The following is a 19,066-nucleotide window of genomic DNA, read 5'->3' as shown; positions in this document are numbered from 1 at the left end:
CCCTATTCTCTGCCAATTTAAAGCATCTGCAGCTTCCCTCAGGGAGCCCTGCATGCAACCCAGGATCCCGCAACAGCAGATCTAGGCCTCCTCCTCCTCTCCAAGTTGCACCTCCCTGCCTGTCTCTCTGGAGAAGTAACGTCTCCTTCATCCCCATCCCACATACCTGCAGCCTTTCAGAGAGGATGTCCACCAGCAAGTCCTCAGGCAGAACGCAGCTCATACAGCCTGTCTCTCCAGCAATGCTGCCGCAGATGCTCAGCCACTGCTGCACAGGAGCAGTGGAATCCAATGAGCCCTGCAGTGTGGAACAGCATAAGAAAAATTAACCACTCAGGAAAGCCCTGAACAATTTCCACTGCTGGGCTTGGAGCTGAGGCTTCTCACTAGTGGAGACTAGAACAACCCTACATGCCGGTAGCTCCAGGGGAGAGCCCTGGAGGGCCCATCCCTTGGCCACCTGAGGCCCAAGCTTGCAAGCCCCTGGTACAGCTTTGCTCGCTGCTTGCAGCCATGTTAGCCAAGGACTGCACTTTGACAACAAGCCAATAAGAATCAGTGGAGTTTGCCTGCCAGAGCACATTCCCACCCCAAGCCATGCCCAGCCTGCCCAGCTGGCTCTTGGCACTACAGACCGCTGCACCAGGCCCTGGGTGACATGGAGCCTCCACTGTAAGCAGCCCCTTCCCATCTCAAAGGCAGCAGAAAGGTCCCAGGCATTAACCAGTGCAGATCATGTTTCACCTTGGAGTTTGTTGAAAGATTTTTCTGGCCTATGGATTTGAAGGATGCCTTCCTCTTGTGCACTGTAGGGCTTGCCTGGCACTGGGAACTGTGCGTCTGCAGACTGCCTTTGTCCCCAGAGCCAGACTGGTTGTGTTTGGCCTTAGTGTTGAGGGAGGCATCTGCCTTTTCACCTGCAGAGGGAAAAAATGGCTCAATGGGGCTGTGGGGAGCAAGAAGGTGCCTTCCATCTCAATGGGCACAGCCTTATGCCCTGGAAGGGACACAGCAGTCATTCCCCAGCCTGCTGGGCACTTGCAGCACTGATTCCCAGAAGCAGCTCCTTCCTTGCTTCTCTTATCAGTCTGATAAAAACACCATCCCATACTGGATTTTAAAGCCAGAGAGTTTTCAAGGCACAGCCCTATGTCCCCCCTAACAAATATGCATGCAGGTGACTGCTTGCACAGTAGCTCCTCTATGGATCAAGCCAAAGATCTGTCCTCCAGGACTATTGTTTCATACCTTGCATCCATCCTGCATTTTCATATGGAGTCTGCAACATGCAGCCCTGCCCCAGCTGCATCACCTGTCTCCACTGGAACTAAATGCTTCATGTGGGAAAACCTCAGCTGGAACCCAGACAGACTCTTTTTCTTTCCACCAGCTCCTAACTCAACCAGGTAAAAAACGAGCAGTTCAAAACTTCCCCCTGCCCAGAGCTGAGTGTGGCCTCACCCTGAAGAGCTCAGGGCACCAATTGCCCAATAAAATTTCCTAAAAGTCTCCAGTCTCACATGGAGAACAGCACAATGTGCACAAGCTGTGTGACCTGACAGTGGCACAGGAAAATACCTGGAGAAAAGAGCTCATCTACAGTGTGGCTCTCATCGGAAACTCCTCTGGGAGGTTATTCTTCCCTTCCTCTCATGTTTGTGAAGCCACACTCATAGTCAGTAATCTAGTGCTTAATGAGCCACTTCAGAGGGCTTTTTCCTTGTTAAAGTGGGCAGCAGTTCTGCTTGCTGGCCATGAGCAGCAAGCTGGATTCAGCTTAGAGGAAACAAAAAATTCAGGCAAAGAGACAGGTGTGCTTCACCACCCCCAGAAAACGAAATATGTGCCAAGAATGGCAGTAAAAGGGGCAGTAAAAGTGTCCCTGAGTCCTTAAAATTGAGGTTGTTAGTTTTCTAAACTAACCAGAGATGTCTCAAAAAGACCCAAGGGCTGTCAAATTACTTCTCAGAGCAAGCAAAAGTGGACCGTCACAGTGGGTTTCCCAAGCACTGCTCTGGGTCCAGCATTTCTCCTTACCAGCATTCACTGTCTCCTTGCTTCTGTACTTAATGGCAGCCCTGATGCACAGCTCCTGGGCACAGAGCCCTACCGAGCTTGTCCTGTCTGAGATGGCTTCTGTCACCACAGTATCAATGGACAAGCAGGCAGCACCATAATACTTGGACAGGGCGACCGCTACCTCTGTCTTCCCTGAGAGATAAAGAGGAAGACTGCTTGCTGACACTTGCATGTGAGGCATTTTCAGCGACAGGCTCTGGAAAGCTCCAGAACAGGATTTCAGAGTTTCAGGGACAGTGGGGAAGCAAGTGCTCCTCTGCGGACACCATGAGGGAGGCAGCTTGAGCACGGTTATTGAGTGCTGAACTCTAGAGCTGGGTGAATCATCTGCAGCTCATGTTCAGCTGAGGACTTTGTCTCAAGCACCATGGTACACCAGGATGCAGTTCTCCCACCTCCCCCTCTCCTTGAAGCCAAAGGCTGCAGCTCATGTACCTGTCAGTGGTGCGCCATGGACAATGACAACAATCCCTCTGCGCTTTTCAGCTGCAAGTCCTTCTGCAGAGAGATCAATGCCAAGGTGGCGCGCGATATGACAACAATCCCTCTGCGCTTTTCAGATGCAAGTCCTTCTGCAGAGACATCAATGCCAAGGTGGCGCGCGAGGGTCCGACAGACAGGGCTGTCATCCTGTTCTGCCATGGCCCCACTACTGGTGGACATTCTCTTCTCATGCCCTGCTGTGCAGAAACAGGTAGAAAAGTCAGCCTCCTGCCTGCCTGTGGTCCCGATTATCCTCCCCATCCCCTTGGATCCCAGGAAAGGAGACTGCTGAAAGCAATATGATCTTGTGCTTTTGTTGCTGGGAAGGAGTAAATATAAAAGATCCACTGATATTAGCCTGGTTCTACTGACTGAAGAACTCATCCAATCCTACTCTTTGTGGCTGAGGGACACAAGGAGACATCCTGATTATTTTCCCAGTCTGTGGCAGGCAGATACGAGCTCACTTTGGCTACACTCAGGGTTGGGTAGAGGATGTCACAGCCCTTCACCCAGGAATTCCTCCACCAAGCTGGGGAACAGATGGCTGCTAAAAGCATGGGCTTTCCATAGAGAACAAGGTGACAGAGAACTCAGGGTGTGTGGACTGGACTCCCTGCTGCGTCCACAGTCAGAACAGCCACTGCCAAACCATGACCCCTGGCCTGATGGTTCCTTGTCCTTGAACTCTGTCTCTTCACCCTGCAGCTTCTTCTGTTCTTCATAGTACTCCAGCACCTCTGGGGGCAGCTCCTCACCAGGAGCACGAGGAGGCATCAACAAGGTGTTCTGGCACTCAAAGTCCTTCAGCACCCGCAGGATCTTTGTGCATAGAGAAGAGATTATATCTTATATATGAGATTCCTTTATTGACCTTCATCACATGAACAGACTCAACCAACCCATGTTCTCCCTCATTCCTTCCTCCCAACAACATGGACTATCCAAGCCCCTCCACAGACTGCCAGCAGAGATGGCTAACCCCAAAATTCCACCAGGTTTTGCCCTGGGGAGTGCTTCCATCCCCCTGGCATGAGCCTGGGAATGCTGGAGCACTGTGATGCTTGGGGAGCATGCACACAGGGACCAGACCTTCCCTCTCACCTGCTCCTCCTCAAGGTACTGCTCATCAAACTCCAGTGAGTAAAATTCAATGGGGAACTCGCATGGATTCTTCACCACCACTGTCCCCTCCACCTCAGGGCTGCATGGCAGCAGTGGTCCCAGCTTGAGCGCTGTGGAGCTGAACTCTAGCCGTGGTTCCAGACCCTGTCCCGAGAGGTGCAGTGGGAGGTGCTGTGCACTCTCACAAATGTTAACCTTCATCACATTTCTGTAGGGTTTCTGCAAAGAGAGAAGTGCAGAAAACTTGTCCATGAAGTCCCAAGGTTAGGGGTGTTGTCAGCCCCTCCAAGGTGAATGGAAACCAGATACTTATAGCAAAGGCTATAGCATCTGTGTGCTGGCTCTGAGTAACTTGGATGAATCCTGGTGTACAGTGTAACCAGGTATTTGGGTATCAGATTGAGGTAAAATGGACTATCAGAAGTTTTCACCTAGTCATGTGGAAGCACAGTGCTCATGAGAAAAGTCCTCAGGGTTATGGTGCCCAGCCACAGTCCTGGCACTGCTGTATCAGGCAAACACCAGCTCCATGAAAGAGGTAGATGAGCTCTAGCTGGCTTGAAATAAGGGTCATCTTCTCTGCTCAATGTTTGGCTTTGGTCAAAGCCAGACACAAGATGGTTACCTCTTTCAAGCAATTAAAAGATCCCTGGGACTGTTCTCAGGTATCGAAGCACTTGTGTCCATCCTGTTACATACTGCCAATTTCCAAGTCTCTGTGGCCACAAACAAACTGATTTTGGGTATGCTCTATCCTGTAAGTTGGCTCCCAAACTGCATGGGTGTGGGAGAATTTCTGATTGCTAATGGACATGTGAGCAATCCAGCCTTGCTAGCAGGGCCTGAGCAAGCAGCAAGCCAAGCTGTTCAAGGACGCAGTTGCAGTTGGAATGTGAGAAAGACGGGAGCAAGATAAGCAGCTCCTGGCTGTGGGATGCAGAAGTTGAAGATAGTCAGGTGTGGAGAATAATGGTTAAGCATTTTATGATTGATATGTTAATAACTAATTATATTGCATGTAAGGTGGGCTAGTAATAGTAGTTAACCAATGATAAGTGGGCACTTGTAATAGGTGTGTATAAAAGAATCACTTTTGTAAATAATAAAGCGGTCATGAGACATTCAGAAAGATAATAATGGCGTTGCCTCGTTATATGCGAACTCCCGCACATGGGAACATGCAGACAGGCTGGGCCAGAGCTGTGGGGACTGCTGGCAGCACACCTCTACAGGTGAATGTCCTGCCATGCTTCAGGAAGGTGTTTGATGGGTGTTTTCTCTGTTGGTTCCAGCAGCAGGATGAGCAAGCCCACATTGGCCCTTCCAGGGTTACCCCCTGTGAGTGTGCCAGCTGCTCTGCATCAAGCATCGCAGCCTGCAAACACGACCAACAAAGAGGGAAGATGAGGGGAATCAGGCAGTTTTTCCCCCATGTGCTGAGAGGCAGCCATAGCGCAGTGCCCTGATGCTCTCTGGGCAAGCTTACCATGGGGATTTTAAAGCGCCTCACAGATGAGTGTGCTGCAGGGGAAACAGGTACAGCAGGTATGGGGCTTGCAGAAAGCTTCCTGTGAAGGCAGACGTCATCCTCACTGCCTGCACCAGGCTCTCGTTACCACAGCACCTTGACAGACTTCCCAGGGTGACCAGCCACCAATCTCACCTCTGCCGTGGGTGCAAACCGGATTTGCACTTTGCACCAGTGTCCTGGAGCGAGGGTTCCAGCTGAGGGCAGTGCCTCGAACACACAGGGCTCAGCCTCTGTAGTCTGGAGCTGCTTCTGACACATGCTTGGTGTCAAATGTTTGTCCACCTGAGCACAGAAACCAATGGTGTGAGGTCCCCTTGGTGGGCACGGATAGAGCGTCAGTTCCTACAGTGCTCCAAGATACTGTCATGGTGCTGAGAGCACCCACAGTCATACCAGGCTTGGCCCCCATGGCCTAGAACTGGAGGGAAAACCTGTAGGCAGGGAAGGCCACTATCCCCAGAGGAGGAGGAAGGGATGAAGTTGGCAGAGAAGCAAAGCAACAGCTAATACACCAGGTCTAGGCAAACCAACCTTGATCTGGACTCTCAAAAGCTCCCTCAAACAAACTCTAGCCCAAGTGTTTAGGCAGACACAGGCACAGAAAAGGCAAGAGACACAAAAAACCCAACCAAGAAGTTAACGTTTTGTCTGTGCTTTACCTTCTTAACTGTCTTGTTCATAGTGATGAACCATTTACAGGGCAGTTGGAACTGATTGTGGATCAGGACTGTTTCCTCCACACACTGCCCAACCTGGACAGCCGAGAACTGCACTCTGTCCCTGGAGAGACTGAGGGAGAGTGCAACTACACTGGCACGGAGGCTGATGTGAAACGTGGGGCCTCTTGCTACCTGGAGAAGGACAGAGAATTCAGTTGAGAGTCCAGGTGACATCTGCTGTCGCCTGCCCCAATAGTGGTGGTACCTTGATGGGCAGGAGCACATCCACCTCTCCCACTGGCAGGTTGGTGCTGTCAAAGCACACTTCAAATGTCTTAGTCTCGCAGTAGGGCAGGCACTGCACCTGCTCCAGGTCCAGGCTGAAACCTTGGATGGATTAAAACAAAGCAGCTGAGATACACAAGCAACATGAAATGTGTCATAAGCATGTTCAGGCCATACGACTGTCCTGGCTGGCACTTCTGGGAAAAAAACTATGCTATGCTGTTCCCTGGACAACAACTTAGAGGAGACACCTGAGCACCCCTCAGACACAGTGAGCCACTGGGTGATGGAAGCGCAGCCTTGCCTCAAAGCATCTTTTGGAAGCCTATTTGGATCCACCAGAAGACCTCACAGGCTATTTCCTCAATAAAGACTGGACACAAGTGCTGCGACAGTGTGAACTCCAAACCAAGCACTTCCAAACCACAGTGGGTCCCATCTTTTTGCAACACAAGCCCACAGAGTGCCCAAAGAAACTCAATGCTAATGGAAGCTAAGGGCAGAAGATGTTGAGGGTGATCAGCCCATCTGGCCCCTGCAATGTGACTGCATTAGGACAGTCACAGGCAGGTCAGGTCCCTGGGCATGGCTGGCCAGGAGGATTCAGATTCTGAAGTTCCCAGCAGGGGCATTGAGAGGAAGAAGCTCAAAACCCCTCCCTGTGTCCAGTGGCTTAAACTAATCTGTCTGAGACAGCTTCTTCAGGCCCATGGCAAGTCTCTCCAGCACTGGTTACCTGTGTCACACAGGACATGTACATCAGCCTTGAAGGACACTGGGAACAGTCCAGTGTTGGTGACCTTCACAATGCGCCTCTCAACGACACCAAGAATGACATTGCCCATGTCCAGGATGTACTCGGGCAGCTGAGCTCTGGAAGGAGGAGTAAGGACAGTCTTTAAACCACAGCCTGGCTACATGTCCAAGTGGATGGAAGATGCAAATAATGTGCGTATTTCTGTGTACACTGCTGTAAAAGCTCAACTTAAGCCCATGAAACCCAACGCCTGACCACCTGGCAATGACTTTGTGAAGTTGGGGGAGTGCAGGTCCTGGGTTTTATCAACTACCAATGGGACTTGAAAATAAAGTAAGTTTAAAATGGACACTGCTCATAGCTCCTCGGCAATGAAAAGCCAGTGCAAGTAAGTCTACTGGACCTCCACTGGTCTCAATGAAACTGCTTATCCTGGTGTACAGCCTGAACCTGAAGTTGTTTCAGAGCCTAGGAATAAGATTTGCCTGCACAGGAAATCTTCACTGCTCCGCAACCAGATCATACCAATGATCTGTTTTATAAAGCATCTTCTTCCTGAACTGGGGCCTGAATCATGAAGGAGTAAAGGGCAGGACCAAGTTACCTACCCTGTCACCCCACCAGCATGTGAGCCACCTGGGTTTGGGTTTTTAAGGGTTTGTCGACTTGTGTAGTTCCCTGCTCTTTTTGCTTAGTGTGCCCTGTTAGTTGGAACCAAGACAGCAGCTTAGAGCTTCCTCTTTGAGAGCTAGTCAGCAGGGACAGTGTCTGGAAGGGCGTGATGGTCTGCACTGGGGCCCCTCAGCAGTAAGAACAGAACCGTGCTTCTGTAGGGAGCTCAGCACCTCCAAAGCTCAGCACAGCATTGGGGAAGGCAGGACACTCAGCTGCACACAGGAAGCATGTCACAGCTATCAGGCCCAGACCCCTTCTGAAGTCCCTGGCTATTCCCAGATCTGCAGGCACAAGTAGCTCTCAGGAGCAGGGGACATTGCTGGGTGTTCCCTTTGGGTCATCTGGAGATAGGGGATGGGAGTCCCTACTCACTTGACAAGCCCCTGACGAGCGCATTCGTCAAAGACAGTGTCCTTTGCAGGATGGGAGCTGAGAACTCTCTGCTGCTCCAGAGCATGTTCCTCTATCAGCATCTGCTCCATCTCCATCTGCAGCAGAGTGTCCAACTGAGGAAAGAGAAGACAGTGACTGGTTAGCAAAAGTCATTCTCAAGGCCCAGGATTGTTTCTGGAAGAGGATCCCACCCTGCTTTTGTTGAGAGGGGGGGATGGGGTCCTGCTGTCTGGCTGCTCAGTGTCTGTGACACCTTCTGCACTCTTAGGCAGGACCTTATCTCTGGGGAAATAACTCCAGCATCTTTGCCTGCTAGGCCACTGTTAGAAAAGCTGATCTGGCCAGCCAGCCAGCCAAGCCGGGAACCTTCCAGAGCTCCAGGTATTTGCCTGCCCCCAACCAGTGCCAAAGCAGCTTGGACAAAAGCTGTCTTGAAAATGAAACCACAACCAAGCTGGTGCCTCTTGGAGATGAACACTGCCAGCACAGTCCTGGGGTGTACTCAGGCTGCTGCTATTATGGTCTGTAAACCTGGCAAGACTTGGGTTGGGAGCAACAAACTCCCTAGCAATGACCTGCTTCTCCTTCAAAGCACCTTTAACTCCATCACTGGAGCATGGCCTTCAGGATCTCTCCCTGGGGTAGCCAGGAAGCTGGTGCCTCTCTGGGAGGGATCACAACCCGAGGTGGGCAGCCCCTGGGGCAACACTGAGCTGACACGTGATCATGGCCAGGTGTGGGCAGGACAATCCCAAGTGCCAGCAGGGCACCAGGAAGTTGCTGTGGGGTGCAAGGGGCTCAAGTGATGTGGGGAGGGTGGCATGTGCCAAATAGGGCAACAGTTGTTCTTACCACAGTGCCAGAGTCATCCACGGGTGGCTCCATGGCCACAGCCTCCCTGAGAACAAATGCTGCACCACTCTGCCTGTCCTTTTCCAGCTTTTCTTTTGCCTCTTTCAGTACTTTCTCATACTTTTTATTTCCTGAAGGAAGAAGACATTCACAAATAGAAGCGTGGGTGCAGTGCCAATGCCATTTAAACTGGGAAGTCCCACTCCCCCAGCACTGGCCTCTTCCAGCAACAATCACCTCAAGCCATCTGTGGAAAGTAGATGCTGCCGCTCCTCTCTGAATCCTCACTCTCACTCCCACCCATCTTCCTCCCCACAGTCATGCAAATCCAGCCCTGCCAAAAGCCCTGCCAGCTTACAGTTTTCCCAAGCTTTTCTGTCTAGCTGCCATCTTGCCAGGCCTCTGACAGATGTACTGGCACGCTCTGCAGGATGATTCATGGGACAAAGCCCACACAGGCTCATCTGCTCAAGACTCATGAAGCAGCCAGAGGGGTTGAGTGTTGGCCTAGCAGCCCTGCAACCTCCAGGCTTGGTGGAGGTGGGCATGAGCTGCCCCACTGGAAAATGGAGAAAACCCAGGGGGCCATTCCTGGGGAGCAGATGGGTAATGCTAACCTTTGATGTTCCAGGGCAGGTCCATAGAGATCCTGGGAAAGACTGCCTCTCCTTTCAGAGAGATTTCTGCAGGTTCCAGGTGACCCACTTGGACCTGGAAAGTCCTGCAGAACACATTCCTGGCAGGTAAGAGACTTTCAGCACTTGCTCCTTTCCAGATCCAATGTAACCCTGCAGGGGACAGGAGAAGAGGGATGCAATGCATCAGAGAGACTTTGAAGCAGGATGGCTCAGGGGACAGACAGGTTGAGAAGACAGGTTCTCATCTAGAAGAAGACATCAGACCACATGGCCCGCTAGCCTCCTTGTACCCAAAAGCCTGAGCCCCTGACCCCAGGGTGCAGTCTGTTCTTTGAGGGCTCGTAAGGGTGCACCTCCCAGCACAGCCTGAGCCCTTTGCTCAGCATGAGCACAGCTCTGCTGCTAGTGGCGTTTGCCCTCCACTAGCAAGAGCCAGGCTGAACAGAGAAGAGCTCTTCTGCCAGCCACTATGGCAGAGGATTGAAGTGCCCATGCTCTCAGCAGGGCCAGCAGCTCCTGTCATCCCTTGAAGGAGACAGGCATGAAGAAATGGGAAAGCTATGGGTCTTCCTCTTCCTATCACCAAGACAAAGACAGGAACACTGCTTCAGCTCAAAGACATCCAGGCAGGACTGAGAAGCTGTGACAGTGGTGGGATGCTGCAGACTTCTCTCCTTGCTCTTCCAGCCCTGCTCCTCCCTGGCCCCCTCACTGCCTCATACAAAGCTGCTGGAGAGAAGTAAAGCTGGAGGAGTGAGAGACCAGCACAGTGACTGACAACTTCAGGCAACGAGCTTCAAACCCAAGCAAGGAATATGTAAATGCTGCTTAGTGCTGACAGGGGGGAGAGCAGGGACAAGGAATAAGCCCAGTCTGATCACACAGCCTGGGTAAGGTGACCCTCAGAAGAGCCGTCACTGCCTGGCTTCAGTGTCAGCAGAGCCAGAGAGCTCAGCAGCCAGAGTGCAAAGTGTGGCCGATGCGCTGCTGCCTCCCGCTGGTGGCTGCTGCAGAATGGCAGAGGCACCCGCCGGCCAAGGCCATGAGGGGGTCTAGTAGGACAGCATTTGCTTGACCTTCTCTGCCCCCAGCACCAATTGCTTACAGCTCTGTCTCTCATGGCTGGGTTTGAGGTTTTTTCCTGGCTGCTGCAGAATGGCAGAGCCACCCGCCGGCCAAGGCCATGAGGGGGTCTAGTAGGACAGCATTTGCTTGACCTTCTCTGCCCCCAGCACCAATTGCTTACAGCTCTGTCTCTCATGGCTGGGTTTGAGGTTTTTTCCTCCCATTTTTCCCCCTTTTTTCCCTTTAACCCTCTCCTGGGCCACCTGACACAGGGCTGGGGCCAATCCTTTGTGCTACTCACTGTCCTGGGCACAACCAGGGGCACACCAGGCAGAAGGCTGGCTGCAGTGGCAGTGCTCGGATTTAGCACCACGTATGTGAATCCAATCTTCCCATTGTTTCTCAGGGTGACTTTTGCTTCAGTGACTTCATTAAACACCTGGAGAGAGGACCAAGAGCATTAGATGAGAGCATCTCCTTGGAGCTCAGGCTTTAGGAGCAGATCAGCAGAGGGATGTCTCAGGGACATGTCCCTCTGGACATCCCCACTGGGATCCTGCCTGCCCCAGGAGGCAGCGTTAGGTACCCTGAAGAGAAGGAATTCACAATATTTTGGGGTAGGGTAGAGCGGGCCATTGAAAACCAACTTGAATGCTGGATGTATCTCTCAAAGGTTGTATTATTTACAAGCCCCAGAGCCAACAGAGGAGCTGGGAAGGGGAGAGAGACCTGGGCTCAGGTGGGCAGCAACCCACCGGTGATGGTTCCAAAACAAGGAGCTTTGCCAGGAGAAACATGCAGTACCTGCAGCCTGCAGTCCACCTCCCGCATGTCCAGGCGGTAGCTGAGGCAAGAAGCCTCCCCATACAGTGCCACTTTGTAGGTGGGGCCTCCCTCCACCTGACACAGCGCTGTGACATGGGCGATGATGTTTGCGTGGCCAAAGAAGCTGAACTTGACCTTCTGGCTCTTGCCTGGCTGCAGCACACCAGACATCGGCAGGGCATGGAAAGCCTGGAGGTAGGGGAGGAGAGATTGAGATGTCGAGCATGGAAATGGATGCAGAAGACCAGCCATGACTTGGAGGTCAGTGCAAGCACAGCTTTTTGGTGGCAAGCTGGGATATGCAAGTGGTAGGTGCACAAGAAAATCTACCTTTGCTTCATCTGCACTTGTTGACTGTTGGGCAAGATCCTGCACTGCCACCAGGTCATTGGTTGGCTCCTCCACACATCCAGCCCTGCAGTGTCTCCTTGAAGACGCCAAACACTCCAATGAAGTTTTCTCCTCCTTTGGTGGTTGGGGTTTGAATTTCAGTGGGGAAGGGGTGAACCTGGAAAATAACAAAACTATGATCATGCACATTCAGTGGGAGAGAGGGATGCCTGCACGAGCTGCTCCTCATCAGGATGTGGCCCCTGGATGGATGCTGGTGTGGTGAGCTCAGAAATTATCTGATCCAGCTGCTCCAAAACCAGGCTGGAGTAGCTCCATGCTTGGGGCAGCCCAGAGACGACACTGGGGTAGCAACAGTGCAGGCAGCTGTCAACTGCTTGCAATGAGGAACTGCAGAGGACAGAGATGAACAGCTTGTGGGGAGGCAAAAAGCACAGTGGGAAAGGAAAAGACAGAGAAACTCTGCAAAAAGGTGGGACAGGCACAAAGGGGCAGATCCAGCCAGTGATGAGCAAACACAGCCAGCCCAGCACCTGCCTGAAAGCACCCACCACTGCCAACCCTGCTTCATATCCCAGAAAGCCAACACCAGAACCTCTGCAGCTCTCCCAAGTATTTACCTGGAATGTTTCCCTGACATTCTTGGGGGCTTAACATTTTCCAGTACTCTCAGGTGACTCAGGTGCAGGTGCTCAGGGTAACTCTGCTTGTATTTCTAATGCCATGTGGGGGACACACTCAAGTCGTCCCTGTCTGTCTCCGTGCTGAGCTGCAAGTGTTCCTCACGCAGCCAAACACAACCTAGATGCTCCATTCCCAGCTAGGTGTTCAGTGCCTTTCATGACCTGCTCCCCAAAGAATAACTGTCTTTAGCTTTGTACCTTATTATTTAAGGCTGGGCTTCATTTCTGGATGAGAGGCTGTAATGCCCAAGGGATCCCAAGAGATCCACAGTCATCTATTCAACCACCTTCAGTTTTAGTAAATGGTTTGAGGCTACTTCGCAGGACCATGGTGCCCAGACAACAGCACTTTTCACTCTAAAGTAGAAGCCCTCTGGGAACCAGGGCTGGGAGATGATGTGATGAACAAGTCCTGAGCAGCATAAAGCCCACAAAGGACTTGTTCCAGCGGAGAGAAGTCAAAATGATTAACAAGTGTCACAAGAAAAGGAAGGGGATGAAGAATCCAAGATGTCCACTGAAAGCTGACCCCTGGGAAAGAAATCACCCTGGCACTGAAGGGGGTGCCACAGGAAAGGAGAAGGTGTTCAGCATCAGCCCAGGTGCTATGTAGCTTTCTGTGATGTGAATGTGTGCTGGAGGATACCCTCTGGGCATCCTCCAACATGTCCAGGCCAAGGCTGGGAACACAGGGAGGAAGGCAAGGAGTAGGGACCAGCTCCTCTGCCTGCAGAGGACCTGTCCCAAAGCAGAGGAGCCAAAGTGCTGTGGAAGTGCCTCCACCAGCACTGTGGAGCTGAGACTAGGAGCCTTCATGAAGGTGGTCTTTGCCTCAGGCCATGGAGGTCTGAGAAAGCAGCTTTCCCACCAGCCTTCCTTCCCAGGGGAAACCAGTATGGAGGCTGCAGCAGCATCAAACCGGTGGAGAACACCTGTTCCCTGAGGACCCAGCCTGACCATGGTTTGTCAGTGTTATTTCCACAAGGGAAGGTCCAAAGCACTTTGTCAGATCCCAGCTTTGGTCTTTGCAAAGTACAAACAGGACATGAGGAAGAAAAGCTTCAAGGAGAGGGCAGAGATGCACATACTTTATTGGGTTCACTGGGCTCTCTGCCTGGAATGACCAGTGGAACTGAACAGGAATTGGGCTGCAGTTGGTCATCTTGATGCAATGCACTTGTTCAGTGTCATTCATGATGCAGCCGAAGTCCAGGGCCTTGGGCTGAATATGGAGATTTGGGAAATAGACTTCTCCCCGAATGGTGATCTGCTGCTCATGAGGATGCTCCATGAACCGCATCTTCAGAGCCTTCTCTGCTACCTGGATATTCAAATCCTTCTCATAAGCCAGGTTAAATCCGATGCAGAGATGAAGTTCCTCCCCTGCCTCCAGCTTCATGGGCTGCAAGGAGATAAAGAGTATTAATCACCCATGTGATGAAGTCCCTGTTTTGTCTCGACAATGTACCCAAGTATAGTATACCCAGATGTGTTCTCCAACATGATGATTCTCAGGCCTTGCAATGCCAGAGAATCACTGTCTGAGACATGCAGATATGGAGTAGACACAACAGCCTCATGTGCAGAGTTTGGGATGTGACCTGCTGTCATTATGACCCCTGCTGTCCACCACCGCAAAGGACCCTGATAAGGATTGCATATCAAGGCCTGTGGGGGGCAAGTGCCATTCCCTGGTCTACAAACTGCTGCAAGTAAGTCATAATGGGGAATGGACCTGCAAGCATAAAAGCTGTGAGCTGACACCCCCCAGGTGAGAGATCTCCCCCTGCCGAAGCATACAGATCAATGGGATGCCACTGGATCCATGGTGGTGACTATCATCAGCCAGCATGGGCTTCTCAGTTCATCCTTCATTTCTTTACAGGAAGAGTGTGACTGCAAGTACCACACTCTGGTCCGAGATTCTCTCAGCCTCACATTTCTGTGCTTGGCAGCCATACCGGATGACGGCTGCTGGAGAGCTGGGATGCTTTCCAGGAGACACGTTTACTGCATAGCTTGCCCAGACCTAGTTGTCTGCTCCCTTCTCCTCACATCTTAGAGCCAGTATAGATCTTCCCAATTCCAATGAGATTTTACCTCCTTCACCAGCTCTGCTGACAGTTCAGGCCAGTCCACTGCTGACTCTACAGAATAAACTTCTTTGACTCCAGGATCTCCCAACAGAAAGGCATCACCACATCCCTCCCTCTTCAAACCCCACCAGTAAGAGGGTCTGTGGCTGCTCACCTGGACACCTGCAGGGAGGGGCTGCCGGTCCACTGTGCAGATTAGGAAGGGCTGCTCCAAGTCCAGCACAATGCTGAGTGGCAGGGGGCAGGTGTTTTTCAAAGACAGAGGTTTGTACTCCAGAGTCAGAACATCACTGGGTTGCTACAGAAACAGTAGACAAAGAAAAACAACCTCAAGTGGCCACAGACCTCCTTCCTCTTCCAACGCATTTCACATTTTTCAACCTCAGAAGTACCCTTTCTTTCTTCCAGGGGACATCACTGTGCCTTGGAGGATCTTCAAAACCCTCCCTTGGTACGGAGCACAGAAACTGGCATTTCTCTAGAAGTGGCCATGATCCTCCTTGACAGAGCAGCTGTAGCCACAGTTTTACTTCAGGGGAGTTCAAAAACCAGTCTCATATCTAAAAACATCTACACTTACTTTACAAACTGCCTCAGGAAGGCTGAGGAGGGGCTTTAACACAAGCACACACCCACCACGGGCTCAGCCATCAGCCATGCTGTTAAATGCCAGAATTCAGTCTGGGGGACTTACCTTTTCGACACAGAAAATGATTTCTTTGGATGATGCTTGCACAGTGGGAGAAATGAAGCCACAGGTGAGCACTGTTTGCATTATCTGTGTCTTTGTTGTCTCTGTCCCCACAATGGCATGACACAGCAGGTGCTCCTTCACCTCCTGCATGTAAGAGTCACTCGTCACCCAGGGGTGTTGGCAGGGCATCCAGCAAATGCTTTTTTCCACCCACAGGCCCTATTCCTGCCACAAAGTTCCTGCCAAAGTCCCTGCTCTCCTCAATAGCCCCTTATCTTTCTGTGCTGCAGTCTATTTATTGCGCATGCCAGTGTCCATAATGCTGCACCCCATTAGCCACAAAAGGCACTCAGGAGTCATGAGCTGCCTACAATGGTAATAACCCCTGCCCCCAATGATTATTGTTTGGATTTGTGCCATTGCCAAGCACGATGCTCACAGAAAGCTGTAGGGACTGATTCAAAAAAACAAACCAAACCGAAAGTGTCCCATATATTACGGGGAACAAGTGATAGAAGGCCCAATGTCAGCAAACCCTCTCTTGGAAGCTGAAGGGAAATAGTCCACGCAAAAACCCCAAATAACCAGCCTGCCTTCAGGTAAGGAGGGGATCACTTGTTCCTAGGATGTCCTGTGCCCTCCTAGGCCTGGTTTTAAAAGAAGCATCCTTAGGAAAAGAGATGTTGTGCACTTCACAGGAGAACCCTCAGCTTAAGCTCAAGCCTTTTTCCTGATTTCTCATGGTTCTAGATGTCTCTGCTAGTTTCTCACTCCTCCCTCTGACACACCACCACAACCCAGTTCCTCCTCCAAGCCTACAGACTTCACAGTCATCTGTGTTGCACATGCTATGCAAGAAGTTAGGCTGCTGACCAGCCTGAAGACTATGAAGTTCTCCAGACCCAAGGAAGGTGGAATGTCGAATGTCCACTCCCAGGGTCTTGGCTCTGACTGCAGGAGCCAGGTAGCCACAGCTGAGCTCACAGATGCCCTTTTGGATTTTCAGGCAAGTCATCCTCACCAGTGTCCTGATCACCCTAGTTCCTTTCTAGAACCTTTTTCCCTCTTCAGCAAAACCTTTAGGCTCAGACAGTCCCAGCGCAGGTGACCGAACATGTCTTCCTCAAGCTACCACTGAGGCAACCCTTTCAAACACCTTTTAGCACACCAGTATCGGCAGGAGCTTCAGGTAGAGACATTTCACATTCACTTCCACCTCTGTGCCCAGGGGTCCTGGAGCCAGGGAATGCACATCAGGGTTAGCTGGAAGCTTCTCTGCAGAGTTGCATTTCTCCTCAGAGGAGAACTCCCTGTGGCCCTGGTAAAATCACCCACTCTGAACTGCCCTCCAAGGGTGCTGCAAGACCTGGCTGCCCTTGGGGCACTAGGACTGGCTGAGTGATTGGGATGAGTGGTTATGGGAATGCTGAAAAAAGTCAAGCTGTCGAGTATAATGACCCCTGGGAACAGTTTGCCACTTGGATGCACATCACACTGATCATCAGAGCTGGCACACTGTTTTTCTTCTCCAGAACTCAGGGCTGGACCAGCCCGCTGCCCATGTTCGTTTGCAGAGGAAAAGTGATGCTGCTCCCACACACTTCCTCCCTTCACAGGTCTTTGGCTTTACTCCCTAATTTCCCCAGATAAACCACTTCTGCCTGAGTTCCTAGTCTAAGTGTGACTGATTTTCTCTGCCTTTCCCTTCTGCCTCAGCACACAGCACTGGTGACCTCCTGTTTGCCCCAAAGGAGCAGCATTTCCTTCAGCCTGTATTTTAGGATGAGCATTGGGTCTTGGCAGCTATGGAAACACAAAAAAGCCTTAGCAACTGATGGTGGCCAGCAATGAAAGCAACTGATGCTGCAATGGAAACTTATGGCCTTAAAACAGTTTTTTTGAAGGCACTTGCTCATTTCCCCAGGCAAATGTCAAGGAGCTGCAGAAGAAGCCCCAGTGTAGAGGATCTGATGGGAAAGGCTCAGCCCTTGGTGGGGACCTCACTTGAGGACAGCTGGAGAAGCCCTCCAGCACTAGCTCCATAGTCTGGCCTGGCATCAGTTCCATCCTTGGTGGTCGCAGCTTAAACACAGGACTGGCAAGTTTGGGGCTCAGCGAAGCATCTTTGCCCTTGATACTGAGGGCAGGGAGACAATGATGCTGCTGAAACATGCTGAAATCTTCTGTGGTCCAGTACAGGCGATGGACACGTCGTCCTTTATTTGTTACTTTGAACTGATAACAGCAGGGAATGAGGCTAGAAGAGAAGCAGAGATGGAAAATGTCATGGGAGCTGCTATTTCACTGTGCTCTTAATAAGGAGCAATCTGAGGTATTAATAGTTTGGAAACCATCTTCATTTCCTGCTCTTCATGCAGATCAGAATTAATACCTGACACACTGCCTTTCTGATGTCATTATTGCAAAGAGAAATATGTTTATACTGGTAACATAGCATTTTTCAGCCAGAGGCTTCCAGGACCCGCTGTTTTTCTCCAAAACATTACTTGATAAAGTGAGGAAATACATGTATTAGAACTAAAGACAATTCAGTGACAATTTAGCAACTGGTTTCCATTTTGGTGGGTTTGAGGGTGTCTAATGACTCTCGACTGGCCACCACATGGCAGTCTAAAGGCATCTCTGGCTTCAGAGAAACAGAGCTAGGACCTTGAGCACTGCAGATCTAGCCTGAAGGCCTACAGCAAAACTACTCCTTGCTGAGCCAATGGGAAATGTAAGAGCTGACAGATTCCCTACCTGAAGTGTGGTCCCAACTTGAGCTCTGGAGCAAACGGTTTGTCAATGACAATTGTGGTGCCAATGCCTAAAGCCTGGATGGGGATGGTGATCATATGGCTATTCTCAACGAATAGCTTCACCTCATCCTGAAATTTCTTTGTATCATCCAGGTTGGCTGTGACAGTCATAGACACCTTAGTCTTGGCAGGGATCACTCCTTTACTGGGTTCGATCCTCCAGTATGAGCATTTGTCAGCCTGTAAGAACAAGTCAAACATGCATTTAGGATAGAAACCATTGGCCCTGATCTCTTGTGGGGTGCAAGAAAAGAAAGGACTAAAGAGAGTAGGATACAAATCATAAAGGCTTAATTTCCCTATATCTAAGCTACAGTATCTGGGAACAGCAACTCTCCAAGAGCTTGTACAACCTGTATTTTACCCTCCTTTAACAGACTCACTTCATTAATCCTGTTTTGTTCAACCCAAGGGATGCTCCTCCTCAGAAGAAGGTTATTCCCCCTCCAGTCTCTCTCTGGAGGGTGTGCCAAGGGAAGCTACTTTCTGTCCTGCTTCCCAACAGCGGAGCCAGGTTTGCACAAAGGCTCAAGAGCAGAGGAAGCCAGAACTACTCAAATCCCACCACAGCAGCCACATGGCTGGAGGATACTGCTGACAGCCTGAAGAGTAACTGCACAACTGGTTGAGCAAAACCCCAACACCAAAGTTGTCTTTCCCAAGAGGCTTCTCAACAGCCCTCGAAGGATGAAGCTCTTGCTTCCCACTGATCATAGAATCATAGAATTTTAGGGGTTGGAATGGATATTACAGATCATCCAGACACAACCCTCCTGCCATGGGCAGGGACACCTCCCCACTAGACCAGGATGCTCAAGGGCTCATCTAGTCTGGCTTTGAACACCGCCAGGGTTGTGACAGCCACCATTTCCCTGGGCAACCTGTGCCAGTGTCTCACCACCCTCACAGTAGCAAACTTTTTTCTAATATCTATCCTAAATTTCCCCTCCTTCAATTTGAATCCCTTACCCCTTGTCCTATCATTGCAGTTCCTAACAAAGAGTCCCTCTCCGGCTCCCCTGTAGGCCCTTCAGATATTGAAAAGTTGCTATGAGT

The 19,066-nt window shown here is 51.0% G+C and overlaps 1 protein-coding gene across 1 annotated transcript in view; it reads right to left on the bottom strand.

Moving 5' to 3' along the window:
- LOC103802745 (hydrocephalus-inducing protein homolog) overlaps positions 1 to 19,066 on the bottom strand; it is a gene marked incomplete at both ends in the record, with an annotated part of 57,224 nt that overhangs the window by 11,450 nt on the left and 26,708 nt on the right. The window contains 21 exon segments of the mRNA XM_009075271.1: positions 167 to 298; positions 745 to 917; positions 2,038 to 2,211; positions 2,515 to 2,631; positions 3,228 to 3,384; positions 3,667 to 3,906; positions 5,351 to 5,500; positions 5,878 to 6,069; positions 6,143 to 6,264; positions 6,899 to 7,035; positions 7,967 to 8,100; positions 8,843 to 8,970; positions 9,457 to 9,570; positions 9,573 to 9,627; positions 10,844 to 10,981; positions 11,347 to 11,556; positions 13,486 to 13,803; positions 14,652 to 14,795; positions 15,192 to 15,335; positions 17,196 to 17,448; positions 17,952 to 18,190. Coding sequence (XP_009073519.1) covers positions 167 to 298; positions 745 to 917; positions 2,038 to 2,211; positions 2,515 to 2,631; positions 3,228 to 3,384; positions 3,667 to 3,906; positions 5,351 to 5,500; positions 5,878 to 6,069; positions 6,143 to 6,264; positions 6,899 to 7,035; positions 7,967 to 8,100; positions 8,843 to 8,970; positions 9,457 to 9,570; positions 9,573 to 9,627; positions 10,844 to 10,981; positions 11,347 to 11,556; positions 13,486 to 13,803; positions 14,652 to 14,795; positions 15,192 to 15,335; positions 17,196 to 17,448; positions 17,952 to 18,190 — 3,471 coding nt within the window.

The sequence above is a fragment of the Acanthisitta chloris genome, unplaced genomic scaffold (genome assembly GCF_000695815.1).
Source record: "Acanthisitta chloris isolate BGI_N310 unplaced genomic scaffold, ASM69581v1 scaffold1020, whole genome shotgun sequence".
In the NCBI taxonomy this organism is placed as follows: domain Eukaryota; kingdom Metazoa; phylum Chordata; class Aves; order Passeriformes; family Acanthisittidae; genus Acanthisitta; species Acanthisitta chloris.
Note: the sequence above shows the minus strand (reverse complement) of the source record. Positions and strands in the feature narration are given on the sequence as shown.